Below are 26,776 nucleotides of genomic sequence, written 5' to 3' on the forward strand. Positions count from 1 at the left end.
TTGAGAAAATACATCAATGGAAAATTGCTTCACATCCAGCAAGTGGGGGAAAACCACATGCATCCTGGTAAAATTCTGTGTTTGATGAAGCTAAGTGGAGGGAGATTCAGAACAAATAAAAGGACAATATGTTATGGCCATCAACATGTACAGGTTTAGAAGGGCACTACACAAATTCGTAGTTAATAAGGCTATCAATGGCTGCTAGTCATGAAATATATATATATTCCTTCCAATATCATAGGTAGTGTAGCTTTTGGCAGCAGGGTTTCAGTGTTGGGCTAGGACTCTGAGAGACCAGGGTTCAAATCCCCACACTACCATGGAAACTCACTGGTTGCGCCTTGGACAAGTCACATGCTCTTAACCTCAGAGGAAAGCAATGGCAAACCCCCTCCAAACAAATCCTGCAAGAACACCCTGTGATGGCCATAGGGTCGCAATAAGTCAGAAGTGACTTGAAAGCACACAACAAGAAGTTAGAATATGAGTAGGAAGATGCAGCTGCACTCATGTGGGCTTTCCATCTGAAGACTTAATAGGCGTTTGGTCTGATCCAGCCAGGTTCTTTGATCTGATTTAGCCATACTCTCATTTTTATCTTCACAACAACAAAGTGAAAGCATATTAGACTGAGAGATCCTGAACTAATACTGATGATGTTGGTGGCAATTCAGTTTTTTGAGGGGGACAGAAGCTAACTTTATTCCATATTTACTTAATTATTGGAGATCTGTTAAAGAGTCTACGGTTAAAGTTTTTCCTAAGTTGTGTTTTCAATATTTATCAAGCTGCAAAGTCTGGAGCTCAAGACACCAGAGGCTGCTTGAATCATATCCTGCTCTAATTGAAAATTCTTCCAGTTGGAACTCAAGAGAGAAACTCCGTGAATATATTTTTAACCATGATGTGCATCTGGATAGACTGGTTGTTAATAATTCGAAATTTTCCAAATGGTTTAGATTATATAAATTGGACCATCAGATGGCTGTTTACCTAGGGAATCTTACATTTCTAAAGCTTAGACAGGCTTTTACAGCTCTCCGCTTTCAAACAATGCCCTCAGCCATGATTGACGGTAGATATTCACATACACCTAAGGATTCCCGTTTATGTATTTGTGGAGCCCCACAAATCGAGGATTTGCCTCATTATTTGTTTTCTTGTTCACTATATACTGGTCCAAGAACTAAATTTATGGGATCTATTCTGTCCAATTTACAGTCTAATACCATTTCCGAAAAAATGTATTATCTCTTGTCTGATATCGATTCTAAGGTAACTTATAAGGTTTCACTGTTTGCTTCAGCAGCAATCAAAATTCGGGCAAGGGTAATAGCAGACATTGCAGTTGATTGCCAGGGGGATGACCTTATCTAAACTTTGAAGCCTTTTTTTTTTTAAATGTTTTTAATGATTGTTAGGTGGATGATTTTACCCAAACCTTGAAGTGGTTTTTTTTCTCTTCTTTTAACGCTGTCCTATTTAATTGACTGGAAGTATATTATGTATTAAATCTGGATGTTATCTGATGGAATATTTTATAATTCTGAATTGCTGTTATTGGTTTTATATTTTATCATGCGAATGGCCTTTGGCTTAAGCATTAATAAAGATTGATTGATTGATTGATTGATTGATTGATTGATTGATTGATTGATTGAACTTTATTCCATATTTATTTTATTTTGTTTATATTTGTGTTATGATTTATAATCTACTTTTGAGCTAAAAAGAGTCTTATAACAGTGGATATTAAAAATAAAAATAAATATACATTGAGATATTCAAGTGGCCTACTATATTCATGAGCTAATATTATGAAAACAAAAGCCAAATTGTTTTATAGTTGTTTCTGTTTGTGAATGCCTACAAGTCATTTTTGACTTATGGCAACCCTAAGGCAAACCTATTATGGGGTTTTCTTGACATGTTTCTTCAGAGGGGTTGTCATTGCCAAGGCTGAGAGAGTGTGACTTGCCCAAAGTCTCCCATTGTTTTATACTTGGGGATTAAAATCATGTTTACCAAGAAATACCTTGATATACCATGTAAAAAGGCCAACAAATGCCCTGAACCTAAACACATTTCAAATATCAATCCCTGTTATGCTTCCCTTTGCTGTTTTGGTGTGGGATACTGTTTATTTCAAAAAAGAATATATTGAAACATCAAGTAAATTAGATTATTCTTTCTTCTTCTAGGCATAAAATGTGAACCACCTCCAACTGTAGAAAATGCCAACACAGTCGTCTTAGAAAACACATACAGAAGCAACATTTCCTTTGTATGTAATTTTGGGTATCATCTCCTTGGACCTGAGAACATCACTTGCTTGGCCAATGGATCTTGGAGCAAACCCCTTCCATTCTGTGAAGGTGATTATTAGGTTGTGTTCTGTGACTGTGATGTGTTTGATTAGATTTATTATCTGTGTAGTCACTAGTAATCCAGTCCTCTGAGTTAACATCCAGTCCTCTTATTACAGTCCAAGGAGAGATCCATCTACAGAATCTCTACAGAAACCTTACGTCACTCTAGATACTGATATTCTTCTGTGTTATTAAATGATTGATTGGGAAAGAATTGTCTTAATTACACTGGCCATTTTTTAGAAACCAGATGTGAAGATCCAGAATTTATTGAGAATGGGAATGCCCTCTATGAAAACAACACTATTGGCAGCAGGGCTGCATATTACTGCAACAGAGGTTACACCTTGGAAGGAGAGCCTATTGCAGAGTGCACAGAAGCTGGAACTTGGAGCCATCCGATACCTCTATGCAAACGTATGTTCCTTTGCAATAATAATGGAAATTGGTTTTATTTTAAACCTGGGTTCTGCTTTTTCAGAAAATACTTCTGTTTCAGAATGAGACTGGGTCTTTTCCTGAAGTTTATCCAGACTTATGCAGAATAAATAAGAAACTAGGAATTTCTTATATACAGTGTGTCACAAAAATGTATATATCCTTTGACAGCTAATGGTAGCTATGGTGATTATTTAAAGGATAAGTAAATACATTCCTATTGAATAATAATAATAATAAAGTTTATTTATATTTCCCAACTCTTCCAAGGATTGAGGCAGGATTACATCAATAAAAATGATACAATAATACAAAATACGATCAATAAAACACTAATACTGAATTAATCAACATTCCTATTAGTTCACTAAAATAATAATTCATCAATTCATCAATAGCCAATATAATTATGATAATAATTAGCATTCCAATTACATTTTAAAAATACAATTTTATGTAAGGTGTTCAAATTGGCATCCCTGTGCAGCAATGCACTGCTCACATTGTCAAATCACAGAGGTGCAAACATCACCTAAAGTTTCTCTTGTAATTTTGTGGGACTTCTCTACTATTGTAATCTTTAATTCTTCAAGTGCATTTGGTTTTGTGGTATAAACTCTATTTTTAAGGTACCCCCCCCAACAAGAAGAAGCTGTTAAGGGTATATACATTGGAGGGGGGACACCCTGTAAATTCTCGTGTTATACAGTACCTTTAATGGATGGTATTACTTTAAATTTACACATTTTAAATTACTCTCAAGTGTCTTGTTATAGATATTCTGAACAGCCACTGCTAGGCTGCTACATTATGCTTCTGTCTATATTTAATTTCATGCATCTTATGCATCTTATGCATCAAGACAAGAGTCCCTGACATAAACATAAACTTTATATGATGACCATTAATTTCAGACTTTTAGGTAGGCCAGAAAGCCAAATAAATTTGTCCTTGAGCAAATCAAGCCTCCCTAGAAGCCAAAATAACTAAACTGGTGATATCATTCTTTGGACATATCAAGAGACTACATGATTCAGAAAAAGCGATAATGCTTGGAAGGCAGTAGAAAAATTAGACAACCACATTACAGACATACTCAACTCAAGGAAACTGCAGCAATGGGTTTGCAATATCTTTGCTGGACTGTTAACTAGGTGTCTTAGAGGTTTTTCATTCATAAGGGCTGCATCTGCTCTGCAGAATTAATGCTGTTTGACTCCACTTTAACTGCCATGGTTCAGTGCTATGGAATCCTGGGATTTGTAGTTTTGTGATAGATTTAGGATTCCCCAGGATGGAGCCATGACAATTGAAGCAATGTCAAACTGCATTAATTCTGCAGTGTGGCAGCAACCACAGTGGATACACCCAAACAAAAAGACTGAAAATTGAATCCCAGTACAGTAGTAAACAACATTTTATGTAATTATCTAATCTGGACTGAAGAGGGCAGCAAAGATTCTTTATATCAAATACAACATGAGAGAACCATATCAGGTCTTTTGTCATTGGTCTTCATTGTTGTTGTTGTGTGCTTTCAAGTCATTTCTGACTTATGGTGACCTAAGGTGAACCTATCATGGTGTTTTCTTGGCAAGATTTGTTCAGAGGAGGTTTACCATTGCCTTTCCCTGAGGCTGAGAGCATGTACCAATGTTTTTTGTGTTTTTTTTTGGGGGGGGGGGAGGTGTTGGGGGGGTTACAAAAAATGTTTTAAAGCAATTTATGGGGAAAGTACATTTTCAGTTTTCCAGTTTTTCCAGTCAAAGTTTGAACTGTGAATACTATTTGGAAAGTGCAGTTAGTTCACATTACAGCTACCAGCCTCTTGGATTAAACCTTTCAATATGAACATGCTGAAATAATTTGTTTCCAGTCCATTTACAAGCACGATTAAAACTGCTGGTTTGTTGTTGTTGCTGTGTGCCTTGAAATAATTTCCAACATAAGGCAACACTCAGACGAAACTATCATGGGGTTTTCTTGGTTTCTTCAGAGGGGATTGCAATGGCCATCTCCTGAGGCCGAGAGTGTGCTGCTGCTTCCCTTTAAATCCCTCTTACTGCTCAAGGCATAAAATCCTGAAGCAGGCTTGGTCCTGTATTTGTATGTGTATTCATTTATTACATCTCTATTTTGCTTTTCCAATAAAATATAATGTGCAAGAAGAGGAAGTCTTTTTAAAAAATCAAAAGAGATTAAAGACATGAAAAACAGGGTTTAAAACCATTAAAATCATTATATAAATCAAGCTGTTAAAGCCAACAATAATCAGTAAAGCATTGTAAAAAGCCAGTTTGAAAAGAGGTGTTTTCAGATGCTTCCTAAATGCATTGTGAGTAATCACTCCTGCATCCCACAGTCTGGAGACAACACAGGGCAAAGCCCTGGCTCCTTCTCAAGATGGGCCTTCCAGACATCAGTGTGGAAGATGTCTTTACTTCCACAGGCTTTTAGCTGTATTTTATTGCTTTTTTTAAAAAAAAACTAACAAGTTATATTTCATTCATGTTTTTATAAACTGCTATGGAAACCTGACTGAAGGATTCTGTATATATTTTCTGAGTAAATAAATTGGATGGATGGATGGATGGATGACTGTTGATATGACAGGCACAATGTAGATTTTTTTTCTACAGTAAGATGAATAACCAGTTGGGGTGGGAAGAAGCTGGTCTTTTAAGCCATGAAAATAACTTCAGGTGATCTGATAATGAATATTCTATCTGAAAAGCTATTTAGACGTGTGCTGTAACAGAAAGTGATGAATTCATGTATGGTTCTACCTGTCTCATTGGAAGGAGAGACAGGTTATATGGGCATATTTGTCCTATGATATCAATATATCCCACTGCTTAACACTGAAAGTGGAGAGTACTGACAAGCACATTTAGTGACGGGATGCTCCTGTCACAATTGTGTGAAGATTATCAGATGATGTTGAGCGAAGTCACCATAATTCCATCATTATCCCATGAATAAAAAGTAATTTTAGCACCACAGGAAAGTTCTGTGAATGAAAAGTGGTGCTAGAATTACTCTTTATTCACGGCATAATTATGGAATTGTGGTGATGTTGCCTCATAATCTTCATGCAATCCCGCTATGCTCCCGTCACTTTAGCAGTGTGATAAAGTCCTTTGGCTCTAGCTAAGTAGCTAGTAACTAAGCAGCTAGCAAAAATAGAAATTAACCATTTATAAGCTTCTGGGAGCATTTTTGGCTGAAAGGTGGGATATAAATAAATAAATGAATAAATAAACAATTTAATTTCATATGGCAGTTAATTTCATTAAGGGGGAAAAAATATCCTAACAGACCTTTTAAATCTAACCTTTCCATTTTTACTTGGTCTTAAATAGCAAATCCGTGCCCTGTGCCTTTTATAATCCCAGAAAATGCCCTCCTATCAGAGACAACTTTTTATGTTGGGCAAAAAGTATTTATCAAGTGCAGAGAAGGGTATCAGCTTCGGGGACAATCTGTCATTACCTGTAATCCTGACGAGGCTTGGACTCCAACCAGAGCTAAATGTGAAAGTAAGTATAGTAAGGAAAACAGGCTTTCCTTTTTGTTTTGGTTGAAAATGTTTAGTTTTGTTGAAAATGACTACAGTCATGTTTCCACTGATGCTACAATGCCAGACTAATTAAACCAAGTAAAGAGATTGTATAAACCAATACATATTCATAAATGTATACACACATAAAAGAGTTGATTATCATAACAATAGTTATCAGTGGTAATCCAAGGCAGGCAAGCCTGTGAACTCAACTTTGCATTTAGTTTATTATGCAAGCGAAATGAATGTTGATTTGCTTGTTGTTTATTGAGACTGACATCCTGATCTTCTACCCTCCACTTCCCTCAGAGCCAGGATCAATCCAGGCCAGCTCTGCTTAGTTATCTGCCTGGAGTGCAGAATCCCAGACACTCTGTGCTTGTGTGGAAAATCCACACTGGAGGTTACTACATTTGGCATTTAAACTGCTATTACAGTTGGGGGAAAATGCCTTTGGCTATACTTATCACACGATGACACCTCCAACCTGTAGCTGCTATGTCTCCAAAGCACAATTTGGGTGTCCCTTTTCACTGATGGGGGAAACCACTCAATAAGCTGCCAATCATGCTAGTCCTCAGGTGCAAAATGTCACTACTAAGGCAGTTGCGATATTGGCAGTTACATGGTGTCAGTATCTCCTCCTTTCCCACTGTCTCCACTCCCCCTCGCTATTCCCAAGCTAATTTCATTTAATTTTTTCTCTTTCTTTTGTTTATTTTTTAAAACTAAAATTGCATTAATAGAACTCCAGAATTGCATTACAGTAAGGCCTCAGTCTTTGGTTGGGCCTTACGTAGATCTGCAGCACACAGGTTATAGAGTGGTAAGAGAGCGTAGCATCTAGACCAGTGTTAAATAAACCCATTTTCACTGCCATGCTCTGTAGTTGGTTCATTCTGGTACCTAGTAGCGAACTCTTCTATTTCTCCTCCTGGTGGTACAAATGTTGGGACTACATAGTCTGAAATATGTTCACAAGTGTTCATCCATCTCCTGTTTCCGTCACTGAAGTTCTACTCATCCACCTCTCCTTCCCTTTCCTTCTCTCACTTGTATAAAATAGAGAAAAGAGGTTATACTCTGGAAAATCCTTGAGGAGGAAACTGTATGCCTTCTCCCTATATAGACTAGATGCCTTAATTTCAGTCACCCACACCTGTACAGTATATCAAGATGCTGAAGTCTTTGTGCAGGTTTGAAGTTACAGTTGTCAGTGATGACATTTCTATCTCCTTGAGGTTTCTGAATAGTCATTTTTTTCCTGTCCCAAACTGTGAGGGAGTTTACAATTTAGTAATGGTCCTGCTATTGTTTATGTCTAGAGATATCTTGTGGGCCACCTTCTCATGTCGAAAATGCTTTGATCCGTGGAACATTTTATCAATATGGAGATGTGGTAACATACTCATGCTACAGTGGGTACATGCTGGAGGGCTCTCTTAGAAGTGTCTGTTTAGAGAATGGAACTTGGACTACCCCACCAGCTTGCAAAGGTAAGTAGCCATTTGATGTAGCAACTGTTCTGGGTGGCCATTCTCTAGAAGTAACTATTACATTATTGTTGCCCTTTCAAAAGTTTCCAGAGGTTAAACTACAGTTGACCATCTGCTGCTGCTGCTGCTGTGTGCCTTCAAGTTGTTTCCAACTTATGGCAGCCCTAAGGTTTTCTGAAGAAGAGAGTTTGTGACTTGCCCAAGGTCATCCATTCGGTTTTCATTGCTGAGTGGGGGTTTGAACCCTGGTCTCCAGAGTCATAGTCCAATTCTCAATCCATTACACCCCGCTAGATCCTTTGCTCCTAAAGCTCATAGTCACAATGAAAGAAACATTACCCAGCACAGTGCATGATTTTGCTTTCAGGGATCATATTTCAGGGAACAGCTTTCCTTTTCTAAAACTCCCTTTTTATCTACATTATTTCTTAGGCTAGATTTGCACTACAGAAATTATCCAATGTGATACCACATTAACTGCCATGGCTCAGTGCTGTGGAATTCTGGGAACTGTAATTTTGTGAGACATTTAGCCACCTCTGTCAGAGAGCTTTGGTGCCACAACAAACTATAAAGCCCTACGTGGCTTGGGTCCAGAATACTTAAGGGAAATCCTTCTTTCGTACTGTCCATCCCGCACATTAAGGTCCTCTGGGAAAAATTTACTTCAGCCAAAAAAATCCAGGCTAACTTCAGTTACTCAGAAGGCCTTCTCCACCGCTGCTCCGAAGTTATGGAACAACCTGCCGGAGGAGATCCACCACATTTCTACTCTTACAGATTTAAGAAGGCTCTTAAGATGGATCTCTTCTGGCAGGCCTTCCCAACCTAGTTTCCTCTCGCCGAATACGAATATGATATGACTCGATCGAGATCAATGTCTCTCTATCCGCCCAATTTTCCCCAATTTTTATCCTATTGTATTGTAGTGTTTTTAAATTGTGATTATCCTATATTGTAGTTTTATGATTGGGATGGGGGGGGTCGGGAAGGGATTAAGTTTGAATTTTATTGTATTTTTAATGTATTTTTACTGTGGTAACCTGACCAGATTCCTCGTTATTGAGCAGGCTATAAATAAATCATTTATTATTGTTATTATTTATTTATAATTCCCAGTATTGCTTCATTTACTGTATTGCCTAGCAAGCCAGCAAGAAGACCTGGGGCATTACCCTAGCTTGGTTTTATGAGGAGCTGGTGAAAATATTTAGGGGAAAGGCAACATTGGCCTGAAACAGATGGGCCAAAAAATCTGACTTCCAGCCACTTTGAGGGTGGGGCATGCAGATGATGCATACCCCCAGAGCAGCTGGAAGCCAGTCTGAGACCACCAGAAAAAGGAGCACTGGAAAAAGGACCACGGCAGTGGCATGCTTTCAGAGCAGGCCATCCAGTCGCCGCAGTCCCACACTGAATGGGAGCTGATAGGGCCAAAGTCTACTCCAAGCAATTGGTCTACTTCACCCCATTTGTAAGATCTGTTGGGGGAAATTTCTCCATTTGAATTCAAGAAAGATGATGCATCATCTTCTGTTGCTGATCAGAGATCCATGCAAGTCAACTCCAATATATCTGCTCCAGTGGTAATTTCAGTGCTTCTAGAGAAAGGATCTGTATTCTCATGATTCATGTCATGGCTTTTTGGAGAAGGGGTTGTGGATTTTATTTTAAAGAAGCATGTTATAAATAATGCAGGCTGATTGCCTAACAAAAGACCTCCAGCGCTAAAGCCTTTGAAGGGTCTACATCAGAAGCAGCATGAAAGCAGCTGATATCAATGACTCACATAGATCAACTACTGGTCTACAAGAATAATATATCCTAACTCAATTAAGAATGTATTAATTAATTAACATTTTAAGTACCGCTTTTGTTCTGAAGAGGGAGTACTGTAGTCCACAATGATTTCTGAGCAAAAAATATATATGCAGAATTCTGGCTACTATTCAGCTCATTGTAAGTCAAAAGTTGTCCACTGCAGTCAAGACATATAGATATATAATCCTCACCTCCTTTAGTGGCTATCCAGTGGATGTTAGGTTGAGGAGGACCTGGGCTCTAGTAGGTCTGTAGAAAGCTTTAGGTCACATCTCTACTGCCAGTGGAAAGCACATTAGGTCAAAGTGCATTTGGGGAGTATGGAAAAGCCAAAAGCAACTGTGGGTCCAAAAAATCCAACTCCCCTCTGTTTCCCTCAAGAGTCAGGGGGCTTACCTATGTCAGCCTGGAACCAGCATTAGCTGGCATATAACATTAAAAATGTAGATCTGCTCTGTACTCTTAACTGCTTGCTCTGTCCAGTGGCAGAGCTTTTGGAACAATAGGTGATGTGTCCTTTCATCTCCCATCTTGAGGTCCTGGTTAAGAAAACAAATAGTGTATCCAGTACTTCAAATATTCCCTCTTCCCCCCCCCCCCCCCAAAAAAAAGGCAAAAACAGTTTGGTTACAAATGTATTCATAGTTTGTTATGGGTCTGCTTTATTTAATATGAAAGATGGAATAAAAACATCATGTTTTCTCCAGATCTTTTACTGTAGTCACTCCACAGTTCCTGCCTAATTACACAGACATAAGCACTCCTACACATATTCTAGAATTGCAAACCACACACAGAATGTCATATCACTGGAGAATAAGTCAGATTTATTAGTTGAGATGGGATGCTACAGCCAAAAAATGCATGTATGCAGCATGTATGCAGCATGTACAGTCCGTCCTCGCCTTACGCAGGGGATCCGTTCCGGATCCCTCGGCGTAAGGCGAATTCCGCCTATGCTCGAGCCCCATTGGAAACAATGGGGCTCGTGCGCGGCGGTGCAACGGGTGCGCACCCATTCAATTGAATGGGACACGCCGCCCCTTCTGCCCCGCGCGCTGAGCGCGTATGCTCAAGGCCGCGTATGGCGCGCCCGCGTATGGTGCGGGCGCACTGTATGTACATTAAAGATTAGCCTAAGCATAAACTATATATGTAAATTCATCTGTCATCCCTGTAGCATGGATTGTGTCATTGATGTTGTTATATTATAATGTCCAGTGAACTAATATTATTGCTAATATGTGATTACTTTAGTTTAGATTTTACAGTAAAATGCTATTATTTCCATTTCAATTACTGCTTACCAAAAGGCCTCTACTCAGCATGGGAAATAGTCAAAAACAGGACCAGACAACTCCATATGTTTGGGGAATAAACATTTAAATAAATAAATAAATTGAGGGATAGGACCACAACAGGAGTAGTATAGCACTCCATGGTTCCCTGGGCAATGCAGTCCATTAAACACTAGAGTTACCCACTCCTGGTGTGAGTTTTTGATTATGACTGTCAGGCAGAGATGTACATTTTCTAGTTTGTCTAATTCTGGTCCGTGAGAACAAGAAGGCACAATTTTGTTCTGCCTCCCTGTGAAACAACAGGATATTTTTCTGACAGCATTAACCAAGTTTTATATATATATATTATAAGAATTGTTTTTGCACAAATTTTGCAAAACTAAAAAAGAACTGCTGTCAAATTGCATCAGCATTTACAACTAAGAAGCACAACTGCAACTCTTTTATATCAGTCAGCTAGTCCTCTGTGCTTGCTGTGCATGCTTTACTTCACAAATAGAAAAGACAGAAAAAAGTTTTGTGCAGACATTTTACAGAAACTGCAGAAATTTAAACACACACAAAAAAAATCCTTGTCTTGTTCTTGCACTAGACATGAGAAATCTTAAGCAGGTCATTGATTTCTGAATGGTCTCTACTGGCATATTAAAACAGCCTGTATTCTGATGAGCAAGTAATTTTACAAGATTGTACACATCCTTTGTGTACAGTTACATTTAAAAATGGCTGAAATAGGTGAAATATTGCATCCACAAGAGGGCAGCATGTGTAAATGTGAACCTACTGCTTCAGCAAGTGTGTCCTTTCAATTACACTTTGACTTGTGGGAATCTTATCATAAGGTTTTCTTGGCCAGATTTATTCAGAGGAGGTTTGCCATTACCTTCCTCTTAGAGAGAGTGTGACTTAACCAAGGTCCCTCAGGCAGGGTCTCCATAGCTGAATGGTGATTTGAACCCTGGTCTCCCTCAGTCCTAGACCAACATTCGACCCACTGCATCAGCAAATATAGGGCCTAAAATATGGAGCTCTTTTTCATAATTACACCAAGCACTTCCCCCACATTATTCTAGTTATCCATCCAACAACCTTGAAAGATAAACCAGGACTGCTATTCCTGTCTTGAAGCTGCCTTCTCTTGTTAACAAAGTGAATTCAAAGTGAAGCCACTTTTAATCCCATTTGGGAGAAAAGTGGCATATAAAAATAAATTAAATGGCTGAGAGAGAAACATAACTGATATACTTCATCAGACATTATTCTTATAGTCAAGGATAATTTATATGTCAAGATAGCTTAAATCTCCTAGTGATATTTTGAATATGTTTAGTCCAAGAGCCTAACTCCAATTTAACTACCTCATATTCTAACTTGATGTTGTTCTCTTTCCCAGCTATTTGTCGGTTCCCATGTCAAAATGGTGGTATATGTGAACGGCCAAATGTGTGCTCCTGCCCTGAGGGATGGATGGGACGTCTCTGTGAAGAGCGTATGTACCTTTGTCTGACAATGCAGTATTTATTTATTTGTTACATTTGATCCTGAGAAGGCCATGCTTCTCAGGCTATCTGATGTTAGAGATCAACAAATAATTTCTTCTTACTCGCCAGGAGCTGGCAAAGGATTTTGCAGCCAGTAGCTCAGGACACTAATCCAGGGACCACTACTTGGAGTAGCACTGTTCTAAGGAATGCTAGGTTGATTTTTGAGTGTCACTACAATGCTGTGACGTGGTTAGACTAGCAAAGAGAAAAGGAGAGACTTTGCTATGCTGTTGGGGATATATCAGTTCCTTTTATTTAGCATCTTTTTGTCCCTTTAGTTTTTAGAAATTTGTCCAGTATATCTAGCACAGTATGTATGAGATATACACTGTAGCATGAGTAAAGGATGGTTTCTTCTGAAAACCCATGCCTGTATCCTAAAGGCTTGAAATGTGTTGGACTGTTTGCAAGACTAAAATCTTCTTTTTCAAAACCCTGAGACTTTTTCTCTTCTCTACATCCTCCCTTATTGCCAATACTGATCAGCTATCCCCACACATACAACTATAGAGAGGAAAGGTAGGGTCACACATGTTAGCCCCAGTTCCTCTGTCACATTCTTGTCACCTAGGCACATGTTGGTTAGCTAATTTTGGCTAAGGTTAGAGGAGGAGGGAGCTCTATCCACCCCCTTGTGATGTACAATCCAATATTATTAGAGTTTTAAATTATATAGAGTGTCTACACAGGCAGGTGAAGTGTAGTGATGGGGGGGGGAGGTGATCCACTAAAGTTATGCTCAGCTTAAATTCAGTGATATACTGAAGTAAACTTAAGTCACAAGGTAAAGCTTTATTGATGACAAATTAATGGGGAACGGGTCAGTAACAGAAATTATAAGCAAAGAAAGTGTCCTTTCAGCCATATTCTGACACAGCTTCAAGTGCAGATAGTCCCTGGATCTGCACTGGATGTTAAATTGTTCGCTTCACTATAGATGGGCCTTTCAAAGGGAAAGGGAAATTCCCACAGGTTTGAGTTATATATGTAGCAAGGTTGGCTTTCTAGAAGCTGAGAGAAGCTCACAGGGTTTCAGGAGAGCTTAAGTTCGCCTTCTTCTTCCCCTCAAGACTTGGGGCCTGAACAGATAGGCCAAAGTAAAGCTGCTTCAGGTCACTTTGGAGGTATGCTGTTTAAATGATGCATGCGTCCTAAGAGGCTGGAAGCCGCACCAAAGCCAAACTCCAGTCCTAAGGACTAGAGTGCACCTTTGGCACAGCTTCTGGCCTCTTCAGATGTGTGTGCCATTTAAACAGCATATCTTCAAAGTGACCCGAAGCAGCTTTTAGTTGGCCTGTCTGTTCGGGCCCTTAGAGAGGAAGAAGATGCCTGCTCTCACAGAGAGAGCTTCTTATCCACACCTTATCTCTCACTAGTGCATCAGTTTACTTAAGACCTCCTTCCAGATTACACGAAATTTAGCCAGAGAACACAATGCTGTTGCGAAACAGTTAAATATGGTTTTAAAAACAAGGTATCAGGTATGAATTATTATATATTATAAGGGACGTGTATGATGGATGAGAAACCCTGTTGCTAAACTCCTCGCTGATCTTCTGCAAATAGAAGTCAATACAAAAAGGCCTTTGCTTCATGCTTTTTCATCACACATGTGCATGGTGGGTGGAGCTGAGCCAACAGTAATGTAAAGCCAGAGTGAGGACAGATGGGGCAACCCTGATCCTTCCCCTCTCACATGATTCCAGTCATATGAGTAAGGATACTGGCATCTCACTTAACTGAAACATGATGTCAGCTTCTTTAATGGTACAACATAGAGCTTGATGACTGAAAGAGAAACAGCACCAGTTTGTTTGAGAATTTCCAGGCTACAGACAGATAGACGTGTGAAGAGACAAAAACAGGTGCAGGTGTTTCTCCTTCAGCATGAGCTCCTCAAAACACATATATACAACCTCCAGAAGAAATCTAAAGCATCTTTTTGCTTAAGCTTAAAATCATCTATCGGTTTTGGCAAGGATACAGCAGCAGTATGTTATCCTTAAGTGTATTAAATTTTACAATTCAAACATTTGCTAGCATCTTGTGTTGGAAAAATACTCCTGACATGTGGTTGGAAGTACGTATGTTTTGGCACAAAAGGTTCACTCTAAGGTAGGCTGGGGCAGGTTGCGGGGGGGGGGACATAAACATCCCTCATGGGCTGCACTTTTTCTATTCCCTGCACTACTAGATATGCATCACTAGTAAGACAATGTCTCAGTTTCTCAGATGGAAAACAATATGGCATATTGCATTTGCAGTACAATGTGAGTAAATGAGCCCTTTAAAATATATATACAACATTGTGTCATCTCCATTTACTTTTGCAATTGAAACACTGGGTGCATCCTACTGCTCTCTTTCAACTGCCTGCCTGTGTTTCTTTCTCTGAAGTGCAAATTTATGCTTGCATTTGTAGAAACCCTTTCATGTTGTGTACAGTTACTAAAATACTAAAAAAAATGAGGATACTGTGCACCAGGTGCTACACACACACATAAAACCATATATATTTGTTGCTCTGCATATTTCAGTTGATCTAAGCTTGCGGGCTGAGGGAGAAGGAGTGTTGTGATTATATTTTCTTTTTAGTATTTCATGACTAATGCAGTACCTCTTTATGGCTGGACTGCCCATAGGTATGCCGGGTGAAATATAGGACAGCGCTCTGGTCCCTTTAACAGTTGTACAGATGAGAGAATTTCAGCAGGTGTTACTTGTTGCAATTCCTTCTTCTACACATCCATTAAAGGTACAAGAGCCCTGCTCTATATTTCACCTGGCAACTCTAACTTCCCGGAACAACAATGGTAATTTAGAAGGAATTGGGAATATACAGAGGTTAGATGTATGTAATTTCTTCAGTAAGCCTACTCTGGAAAAGCACATATCAATTATTGTCCCTAGAATCAAACCTGTTTTCCCCTGACTTACTGCTGGAGCCAGGTTTGCAGAGTGCCAATTAATAAGACAGCACCCTCATACTAAGAGTACTTTCCTAGCTATACAGTATATTGGGTATTTTACAATATTTTACTGTAAAAAGAAAAAGAAATCTTGTTTTCAAAAACTAAAAGTAGACTTTCAGCCATTCCTGGTTTTATTTTAATTTTTCCCTGGGGAGCATTTTGGCAGCCCATGTAGTCCAGGCAGAAAATTACCTCTCCAAACCCACCAAAGTTGTCAGTTCTTGGATGAGCGAAGCATAATAAAGTGTCTTTTAAGGTAAATATTTCAATATCTACAAATGTAACAGCATCAGATTGCCTGTAAAGTGCTTTTGAACTACTTTTAAAGGACAGGTGCTAGAGATTCAGCAATAATAGTGTTTGGTGAGCAATGCCGAGAATATTGTTTGGATTGCATCAGGAACAGTTTATGGTCCAAGGAGGTAGTGCTAATTTCAAAATGGCAGAGTGAGTGCAGTGCAATGTTATTATTATTTTTATCTTTGTTGTTTTTAATTTATTTTTTAAAAATTCTGGGATTCTGTTAAAAAGACAGCACACTCAGAGCAGCTAATGAGAATCACTGGGGTGGGGGAATTAAACAATAAAATCATTCAAATTATCACAGTATTCAGTAAAAAAAAAAATCAAAATTGTTTAAAAGCCCAGGTTGAAGAAATGTGTTTTTCGCACCTTCCTAAAAGCGTCTGAAAGTGGAAACTGTTTGCAATCCTGAGGGGAGCACATCCCACATTCTGAGAGCAGGACTTTCTCTTTAATTGTGGAGCCTGCGAAGCACCATTCTAGATATGCCTTTCTTTGTGTTTACAAAGTTCAGTGAGAGGTAAAGTAGACACACATCTCCTTGCAGTCTCTGGCTCTGCATTTGATATGTCACCATTCATTTCTTTACCTTAGTTCTGGCAGTGATGTTAAAACGAAACATCAACATGTAGGGATAGCTTTTATGCTCCTAGTCATTATAATCTGCCACTCCAATTCACGTTCTTACTCCCTTTGATATCCAAGGGAGCAGACAGCTGTCTGAATCCATCAAGGCTCTTACTTGGGTAGGGAGGAAACTGGACATAGGTAGCAGCGTGCTGGGAGAAAGGCTTAGAACTGTCTTGCCTACTGTCAGTTTGCAAGGGGATCTAATGGTGAGGAAGCCAACAACTGCTATTTCATGACACCTCCAACATGGAAAAGTTAAAGGTTGCTGGTGAAAGGGAAATTGGGAAACATGGAATGGCAAAATGACTGTACAGAATAATCTGTAATTGTAGCTAATCCACACAAATCTTATTTATACAGGTTGAGTCTCCCTTACCCCAAATTCCAAAATCTGAAATATTCAAAAAAGCAAACATTTTTATGGGTTGCTGAGATAGTGCTCTCTGATTATTCAGTATACACAAATTTTATTTCTTGCATAAAATTATTTTAAAATATTGTATAAAAGTACCTTTAGGCTATGTGTCTAAGGTGTACAGTGCATCTGTCCCAACCGCAGGCTTGTCAATTGTGGATTTAATCATGCATGGATGGCAAGCCCCATTGATTTCAATGGTCATGCATTTGCTCACTGCTATTGAATACTATGAGACTTGAGGTCTCACAGTTTTCACCATCTATTTTTTTTTGGGGGGGGGTGTGTCCAGAAAGGGATCACCATGGATACACCACTGTATATGAGACATAAATTATTTTTGTGTTTAGATTTAGGTTCCATCTCCAAGATAATTCATTATTTATGTATATCCTAATGCAGTGGGCTCTCAGTATCTGTGGGTGTTTGATTCCAGGACCCCTGTGGATACCAAAAACTGTGAATGCTCAAGTCAGTGTTTAACATTTAAAATTCCCTAGAAAACATGTTCTGGGCACTATGAAGGCAGTCTTCCTGCATTGTTTCCCACCTTCCTATCACAAAGCCTCTGCTAGATTTTAAACCCCTTTGCCACCAATCCACCTCAGAGAGAGGTAGCAGAATGAGTGGGACAAGAAGGTGCATCAGCACGAAAGGGGTTTAAACTCTGTCAGAAGCTTCCATGTGAGAAGGTGGGAAACATAGGCCTGAGACAGACGGGCCGAAAGGGGCGTGGTGGCGGCGATACTAGGTTTCTGGACTGTGCAGCAACCGCATGGTCCAGAACTCTAGTATGTAATGGCAGCGGCCTGATGGCAGTGTCCCATCCACACGGCCACTGCCATTTTCAGTGCATCCATTACGTCATGAGTGTGCCATTGGTGCACTCATGACGTAACCTGAGCACCAGTAAAAGAACCCAGAAAAACTGAGTTTTTTCAACTGCAGAGGGACATTGCATGATCTAGCAGATTCAGCTTCCTTCTGGAGTTAAAATGGGCACCTGCAGACCGCCATATATGGGCGGTCTGTACTGCACCATAGTGAGGCAGGAGTGTGAATTCTGGCAGAGGTTTCCTTGTGAGAAAGTGGTAGGGGTTTAAATTTTGGCAGGGGCTTTGTGATATGAAGATGGGACAGAGAGTGAGGAAGAGGTTTAAGTTCTGACTATGGCTTTGTTGTGGGGTTGACTTCCATGAGGAAAGGAGGCATCAGCTTGCCCGGATCTTGCCTCAGCCTCTGCTACTGTCCTGGGACCACTTCTCAGCCTGGCACTTGCAGGTTAAAAAATAAAGGTTTCTTTTCAATCTGTGGTGGCTCAGATCTGTGGATAGCGAACTGGCAGATACTGAGGGCCCACTGTATAGGAATTTCAAAATCCAAAACTTTCTGAAACTGAAAACACTTCTAGTCCCAAGCATTTTGCATAAGGGAGATAAAGTCTGTACACCCAGAATGTTCTTATTAACAGATCAAGAGATTACAGCTTGCATATGTTAGTGCCTGACTTGCCACCTTGTATCCCACTTTGGGGGAAAGGCAGGGTATAAAATCCAATAAATAAATAAAATAAGTCCCTTTGCAATCATATGCATGGAAACAGGGTGTGTGGCTGAAAATGAGCAGGAATTTACTAAGGAACACATTTGTCACAAGCTAAGAATCCTGTTTATGTGAATCATCCCTCATATGTTCTTAGTATGGCAAAACCCATCTGTGAATGTATTCATCATCTTTATTAATTTTGCTCTGGCATATTTCAGGACGGCGCTCCCAGATAGTGAAGGGTTTTTGTTTTGTTTTTTGCTTTTATCTTCCTGCCCTAGCTCACTCTACACGGTAATTTTGTGTTTGTGTAAGTCTGTTTGTAGCACTTTCAAATTAAGCAGCCCACAAAAATACAGTACAGCAAAGTTTAAATTTTTCTTTATCATTATAGCAATGTTGTTTCAGCGATGTAGAGAAATCCTTCTCATGATAAATGACATTAATGTTTTTGATAGCTGGTCCTTTTATTTGTTCCCTGTCTATTTAGCAATCTGCATCCTACATTGTCTGAATGGAGGTCACTGTGTGGCTCCTTACCAGTGTGATTGCCCAGCTGGGTGGACTGGATCGCGCTGCCACCAAGGTAAGCCTCTTTAAGTTCACATGTCACGCAATCTAGCAGCTACATTTAGCAAAACAAGCATTTCTTGTGTGATGATGATCAGTGTCAAGCTTTGGTGGCGGGGGGGGGGGGGGGGAGGGAACAAGATTTCATTTCCATTGGGAGGAGGTCACTGTAAGCATAAGTTCAACACTCAAACATCTACATCAATCTGGTTCCCTGTGTTCCCATGATTAAAGAAACAAGCCCTCTGTTTGCTCCATCATCATGGCTGTATAATAAAACCAACAAAAAATTCAATCACAATTGAATATATTCAGTGGGAACAATTCTAATAATGGTGAAGAGTGTGTCATAATCTAAATGATCATCAATGTGATCTTTTAATACAGCCGTCTGTCAGTCCCCATGCTTAAACGGTGGGAAGTGTGTACGACCCAATCGGTGCCATTGCACTTCACCATGGACTGGACATGACTGTTCTAGGTAAGTAAAAAAAAATCTTATATCAAGATTTTGATCTAAGATAAAATAATTTGATCTACATTCTGTGTTAAAAACTAAAGAGATAATATGGCCTACTGTGGTATTTCAAATAAGACCTTGAAAAAAAGGTAGTAGTTCTATTTTGAGTTTCTAGTAGAATCTAAGGGTTTCCTTTTCAAATCTCTATCCATAGAGCCTGCTGTTCACTTTCCAAGATTCCCAGCTTGTGTGTCTCAGAACATTGATAAAAAACAATAGGACTGCCTTCCTTGCTCAGTTACAAGAGCCTCTTATCCAGTAGGATAACTAGGGAAGTGAAGGGGATGCGGCTGCACTGAGTAACACCCCAGAAGAGAGGTGATACCCATTCAGGCCCTTCTCCCACTGTGGGGTGAAAAGGGCCAAGTGCACACCTCCTGAACTCGCCACAGTGTGCTGGTCTCTTCATTAGGAGGCCAGTACTGATGCAGCAAAAGAAAGGGTCACGCTCACTCCTGAGTTAACTGCAATGGCACTGTTCTCCTCATGAGGAGATTGGTGCTGCTGCAGAGCAAGAGAGGACTGAGTGTGCCCTTTTGGCCACCCTCAGCAGCCCACACACACACACTGGGTGACACCAGGGTAGGGACACCACTGCTCCTTTCTATCAAGTGATGACTGCCAGCTTTAGAGACTCTTAACAGGTTCAGCTGGCCTTAAGGGCAGCTGTCAATCTGACACACAAAGCATACTAATTCAAGATGTTTCCTTGAAGTCTTGTATTTGGCTCCATCTTAACCAATCTGGAACTGATAATTTCCAAATGAATACCTGCTGGTTACAGTGTGGTTTCGGTCTCAGCTGCAGCATATCACTGCCTATGTAGCTCACCATCTTGAAACCCAGTCAGATGATGAGTAGTGGCACCACGCCTTTGGATATAAAAGAAAGCTGAATGTTACACACTGCCACATGCACAGAAGCAAATTATCAGTACTGTTGAAAGTGTGGATATAAATCTGTACTTATTGCTTTCTTGCATGGAATAATGAAAAATTTCATGAGCTTTATCCCCACTGGTCAAGATTACAAGAGTTTTTGGACATGTTTGATTAATTTCCTCACCCCCCCACCAAAAAAAACTCTTTTTGCACAAAACTTAATGCTATTTGAAAAAGAAAAGCTTATTGGTTGGTTGCAGGAAAAGGTCCCAAAAAGAAAATCTCTTGCAACAGGTCACAATTTTATGTAAATGCATTACAGTATGTCAAGGCATTATTTCTAACTGAGGACATGAGTATTTTTACATCCCTTATTGAAAATAATCCAAGACTGGGTGGAGTTCCTCTTTTAATAGCTAAAAGGGTGTGCATTACACTTATTTGTGTGAGGATTGTGTGAAGGATATTTCCACATAAGCCTATATCTGAGAACATTTGGTTTGGGCAGGGGCAGGGCAGCAGTCTTCATGATACAGTATGCCCTAATTTGTATTTAATGCTCTTCGTTCTTTTTTGTGTGTGTCTATTTGTGTGCTAATCTAGGAAAAGGAAAACTGGATTCCACCACTTTTAACTTCAAAGTGACTACTATGAACATTTTTATTCTGATCCATCAGGCCTTGGTACTTCAGACACTGTAAAATCAAATCTTGGGGTGGGGAGTTAAACCGTCTGAGGTTTTTAAAATGTTTTTTTTAATTATTTTGTATTATATTTTCTTATATTTTTTATTTTGAAAGGAGCCACTTTTTTTTCTACCTGTAGAAGTATATCATTTATGCTGCTGTCAATACATGCAAGGGTACAAATAATGCCCACTGACAGAGAATAATTTGCAGTCTTCTTTTATTATTATTACAAATCCCAGAGCATGTGTTGGATCAATTGCTAGTCAGACAAGAAGCTTTAGAACCAGACTTTATGTGAGGATGGCAAATGAATTTTTCTTTTCATTTGTCCATCCACATTCAAGTTGCAAGTATGTAAAAGGAGTGTAAGAAACAGAAGTGCTGGATCCTTTCTCCTCCCATACTGTAACTTCTTAAAGTCAGTGAGTTGAGCACCCTTTTTTTTCATTCCTCTTTCCACCACTGGAACTATATCTACTATTTGGCTCGATGGAGAGATACTAAATCATGGGAGAGTAGAAGATTTGATAATTCTCTCCCACATGCTTCTTTTAATTGTTAAAGTACATACCTCCTACACCCAGATTTTTGTGTGTAAATAAGGCAGACACATGAACAATGGCTCTGTCAAATCTGGTTGTGTCCTTAATCACCTTCTGCAAGTTCACCATATTTCATTAGTTGTGGAGGAGGCAACATTAGTTACTGGAGTCTGGTGGAAATTTTAAACAAATTCATCTGGGGATCTGTTTTAGTATAGTGAAAGGTTTGCAAGTGCTTAGTGGGATTTATGGTTTCTTTAAAAACACACATACACAAATACACACACAGCAGATCCACACATCCCTGTCATTGTGAACCGCCTTCAACTAACCTCAATTTTCATAGTTTTCCATGTAGCCTGGAAGGCTAATGTCTGAAAGAGGCAAGTCCAGAGTTCCCTTGGATATAATTCTTTCTGACCTGAGCCTAAGAGTAATCAGTAGTGAGCCTTATTTGAGCCTTTTCTGTAGGCATGCCATTGGATGCACAAATGTATGGGATAAGATGGTTTGACAACCTGGGACTCTCATGTGTATAACAGCTAGCTGTGAGAGGTGAAAATGTGTGCTTGGGGACTGAAGGGTCTCCAGAGTACATTTGGTGTTCTGTTTTCTTTTAATTCAAACCTGTTTTACTGAGATGATACACTTGTGGGGGCGGGGTGGGGGTGGGGGTCTGTAAATCTATTGTTCGCATATTTAAAACACACACATTTGTTGATTTGACATTTGGCTATCATTTAGTTAAAAGTGAAATAAGCTAAAAAACCTGGAAATTGGGCTCTTTGTCTACCTATTATTGATATTCTTTGTCTACACAGTTCATATCCTTTCCCCACTGTCTAAGGAAGACAAACATTATATCATTTCCATTCAAAGCTGGTCACTAGTAGTAAGTATCTTAGATAAAAAATGCAAAAAAAAAAATCCTAAGCACTACAACTAATAAGCATATTTTTCTGGAAAAGGTTTCACCTTCATGTCCCAATTCAGAATGTCTAGTAGTTTACTGTTGTGATTGAGAACAATACAACTGAGCTGTGATTAAGTTCTGTAATTATTTATTACCAGAGAGCACAACTGCAATGATTTAGCTATTTAAAAGGAAAAGGGTATTGTTTGGTACATGTGGCAAGAAAAAACTAGTTGCTGAGGAAGCCCTGGTGGTGCAGTGGTTAAATGCCTTTACTGCAGCCACTCACTCACAAACCACAAGGTGAGTTCAATACCAGCCAGGGGCTCCAGGTTGACTCAGTCTGGCATCCTTTTGTAGATCGCTAAAATGAGTACCAGCTTGTTGGAGGCAATTAGCTTACACTTTGTAAATCGCTTAGTACATCAATAAGTGGCATAGAAATGTACTTGATATTGCTGAAGAACATACTTTACTTAACATAATCAACCTTTTCCTTGTCACAGTTTGCTTACATATCAGCCATTTTCTCCAGAACTGACACCTTCTGCTTGCTTAGTTATGCAAGAGAAACTGGACCACACCAATGTTTCCTTTCCCTCCCCCATTTTATCTGGGGGTTCAGACAGGATTATTTGTGGCTTACTCTGTGAATGCATAGGTAAACACAAAATGACTTTCTTAACTTCTGCAGACTAGTGTTCTACTGTGATCCATATAATGTTGCACTGAAGAAAGTGTCTTCTTGCACACTTTCCAGTTACATTAACAACAGCATTAGCTTGTATACAACAGTCTCTCCCATCATCAGCATTTGCTATTAAGACTCACAGCAACATAATAGCACAATGTAAATACACACATGCACAGACACAGAGACCATTGCCCTTGAATAGCAGACTTTTGCAGCTACACCGTAGGTTAGTTAGTTTTGTTAAGGAGGGATGAAAACAGTGGCTTCATATATTATGAGTTTGTGGGCAGTTTGTGGAAGTTATGGTCCAATTGTGTGGAACCCATATTTAAAATTTTCAAATTGTGCACCTGCCCTTTGCATTTCCTTCTTCCTTTTTCATTGTGTACAGTTGCACTGCATGGTATCCCTTTTGCCCATGTCTTTACAAACTCTGGGGAGGAATGAGAATACTGTATTTGATATACTCACTTGTACTTTGCCGCACACTTATACATATATAAAGTGGCAGGAGGTGAGCATAGAAATTAGCTCAGTGGCTCCATGCAGAACCAGGAGTTATTCACACTGTGAAAGTAATCCAGCATGCATCCAGGTGAAATCTCCATTGTTCACACACATCCCAAATGCACCCAACTGTCAAAAAAAACCCCACTTAATCTGGGATAATCAATATTGGGGTTTTACCCAAGTTGTTTAAAAGGACCCACATTGTCACTAGTGTGAATAACTGATGCAGATAGACCCAGGATAGAATGCTGCATACCTTGAACATGTTCTGAATGCATTTGCATCATCGATTCCATCTTTATTTGAAGGCTTGCACATGTGAGCAACCAAACTTACAGATATGCACATTGATGCAGTTCCATAGGGTGAATAACAAACCCAGAATGTGTGAGTGAGGTGATTCACATTGTCGCACTAAAAAAATGTGAATGACACCCCAGAGATACATTATGATAACTGTGGAAGATCACTGACTAGTTGGGAATCTCTCCGTGTCTGATTATTGCTGGAAAGCTACATTACAAAAGTGGGGAGGAATAATAGTAGTTCATATAATGGTTCTGTTTTGCCCATGAGGCTTTCTGTGTACATATAGATTCTCCCTCTCTCATGCATGCATACACTGAGAATTTTTATAATGTAAGTCTTCTGAGATGGGGGTTTACACATTTAGAAGAAACAGGATAAAAAAGAAGACATTCTAAACCCCCTCTACAGTTTTTTTTTTAAATAAAAAGAGAGGAAGTAGAAAAATATAGATGTTACTCTTTATTTTTAAGGAGAAACAAAATAAATGTATGCCTTGCCAATCTGAGTGATAGTAATTTGTCCATTACCTTTACAACATTTAGTAAGTGACTCAAATGGTAAACTGTCCCACAGGCTCACATCAAAATTTCTTCCAGATTTGTTTTTCCAGTTGCTTTAAACAGTAACTTGAAGTCTCCATAACATAATGCACACAGAAACTGAGATATGGGCCACTGAGCTGGAAGACCCATAAATAAAAAAACATTTCCAAATATTATCATCCTTAATTATCACACATATACTCCCAAACTCTTTATAGTGTGATTATATGCATCCCAGTTGCATGATTACTCAGAGGTAAGTCCCACAGAGTTCAGTGAGTATTACTCCTACATGTGTGTAGGATTTCACTCTTATGAGTTGTTCATAAAATGGGAATGATAAGAAATTAAAATTATGCTGTTACATTTCATAATAGTTTCTCAAATCCCCATATTTCCACTATGATCAAGCATCAAAGAGGGTTTTTTTTTAATTCTTCATACTAGAGGTTTATATACTTTCCAGTTTATATGGTGAACAGTCAGACTTCAAAAGCTAGCCCAGAAAGAACTTTCAAGGTAGACCCATGCTGGCTCAGTGTGTGATGCCTAGCAGGAAAAGACTGAATGGTATAATTAGATAGCTGTTTGCAGTATTAAATCTTCAAATCATCACTTTTTAAAAAAATAATAACTTTTAAATGCAATTAATGTACTGTCATTTATGTCACTGCTTGCCATGTGTTTTAACAACTTTTGTGTGATGCACTTTACATTGTAAATAAAGTTGCACCCCATTTAGTACCCATAATGCTAATCTATTTTGTTTTTCCACATTAATATTTGATAGCTTCTTATTGCTCTGACAAGACGGTTCTGTAGCAGGCTTAGCTAAACGTGGGAGCCTTCCCATTTGTCTCTTTACACTACTGCAGCCCATACCAGCCTTTGAACTATTACAATGTGTCCTTGCATCTGAGGAAGTAGTCTACAAAAGCTTATGCTACAACTTTCTCTACAGAATTAGTTCCAAAGGTGCTACAAAATCCCCTTGCATACTGATATTCCAGATTAAGATAGTTGTGGCCCAAAACAGACAGGCCTGATAAAGCAGGCCGCGGCTGCTCCAGCACAGTTCACTCTGGGGCTGTGGCAACCACATACACCCAACCGCGAACTGAGCCACTGCCTTGGTTTTGAACTAGGCCAGCAAAAGGAATGATATTTTACCGCTCCTTTTTGAGCCAGTTCTTTGTAAAAGACACAGCCACAGTGTGGTCTCCAGTTGTACTCAGGGTGTGCGTCTTCTAAGTGCTATGCCCCAAACACAGCCGGAAACCAGTATATTGGGCCCGTTTGGTTTGGGCCTATGGTGGGTTACAGTCCGCCATTTGGGACGTCCTTAGGACGTCCCAGTTTAAAAAACTGTAGGACATCCTAGTTTAAAAAAAAGACTCTGTCCGTAACAAATGGCGGCGGCCGTTCCACACGGCCGCCATTTTGACGTCTTGGAAGCCTATCATCCAGACGTGTCGCGGAGGAAGTGATGCCGCGAAAGCGCGCCTTGCGCTTTGCAGCGCCACTTCCAGGGCCCAGGAAGGAGCGCTCCTTCCTCGCAGCGTCCGGGAGTCCCGCGGTTTAGAAGCTGCAGCTCCCGGACGCTGCAAGCAGCGCCGGCAGCAGACCGCCGCAATTCGGTGGTCTGTAACGCTCCTATGTTTCTGAAAGGTGTCATTAGGCAACAGCCTTCCCTCTTCAGAATGAGGATAGCACAAGGCAAACCTACCTTTATACTACTATGGTAATGATATAAAGATGCATCCACACTAATTGAAAAGTCCCAGAGTTTGTTCCTCTTCCTTTCAATATTATACTGGGTTAAAATTGGGGAACTGGTATACCTGGGGAGCTGGTATACAAGTCTCTGATCATACCAGGAACTGATAGCAACTATACTGGGATGAACAAAACATGCATGGATCTTCAAAAGAAATTGGAAATAACAGGCACAGCTACTACAATCTATTTTCAGTACTTCCATGCAAACAACAGTGGCAGAAGCACCCCATGCCTTGCAAGTTTTTTTCACAAAAGAAAAAAATTGAAAAGATGCTTTCCCAAAACGCATGCTACCTTGATCAAAACTGGATTAAGTTTGGTGTGTCCTGAGCAATAATTAAACAGGATGTGATATTTATCCTCGGTGGCCCATGATGTCCCAGTGCAGGCCACACCTGCACATGCTTCTCCTTCAGATGTTGCCAGAA

At 39.6% G+C, this 26,776-nt stretch overlaps 1 protein-coding gene across 1 annotated transcript in view; it reads left to right on the top strand.

Annotated features, from left to right (window-relative positions):
- SVEP1 (sushi, von Willebrand factor type A, EGF and pentraxin domain containing 1) overlaps positions 1 to 22,245 on the top strand; it is a 142,462-nt gene extending 120,217 nt beyond the window's left edge. The window contains exons 43-50 of the mRNA XM_089488273.1: positions 2,205 to 2,378; positions 2,616 to 2,789; positions 6,173 to 6,349; positions 7,698 to 7,868; positions 12,384 to 12,479; positions 18,890 to 18,985; positions 19,357 to 19,450; positions 20,974 to 22,245. Coding sequence (XP_089344399.1) covers positions 2,205 to 2,378; positions 2,616 to 2,789; positions 6,173 to 6,349; positions 7,698 to 7,868; positions 12,384 to 12,479; positions 18,890 to 18,985; positions 19,357 to 19,450; positions 20,974 to 21,004 — 1,013 coding nt within the window. The 3' untranslated portion in view covers positions 21,005 to 22,245. The remainder of the gene's footprint in view (positions 1 to 2,204; positions 2,379 to 2,615; positions 2,790 to 6,172; positions 6,350 to 7,697; positions 7,869 to 12,383; positions 12,480 to 18,889; positions 18,986 to 19,356; positions 19,451 to 20,973) is intronic.
- The last annotated feature ends 4,531 nt before the right edge of the window (positions 22,246 to 26,776 follow it).

Source organism: Sceloporus occidentalis, unplaced genomic scaffold, assembly GCF_023333645.1.
Source record: "Sceloporus occidentalis isolate IW3139 unplaced genomic scaffold, rSceOcc1.0.p SCAF_1, whole genome shotgun sequence".
NCBI classification, from domain to species: Eukaryota; Metazoa; Chordata; class Lepidosauria; order Squamata; family Phrynosomatidae; genus Sceloporus; species Sceloporus occidentalis.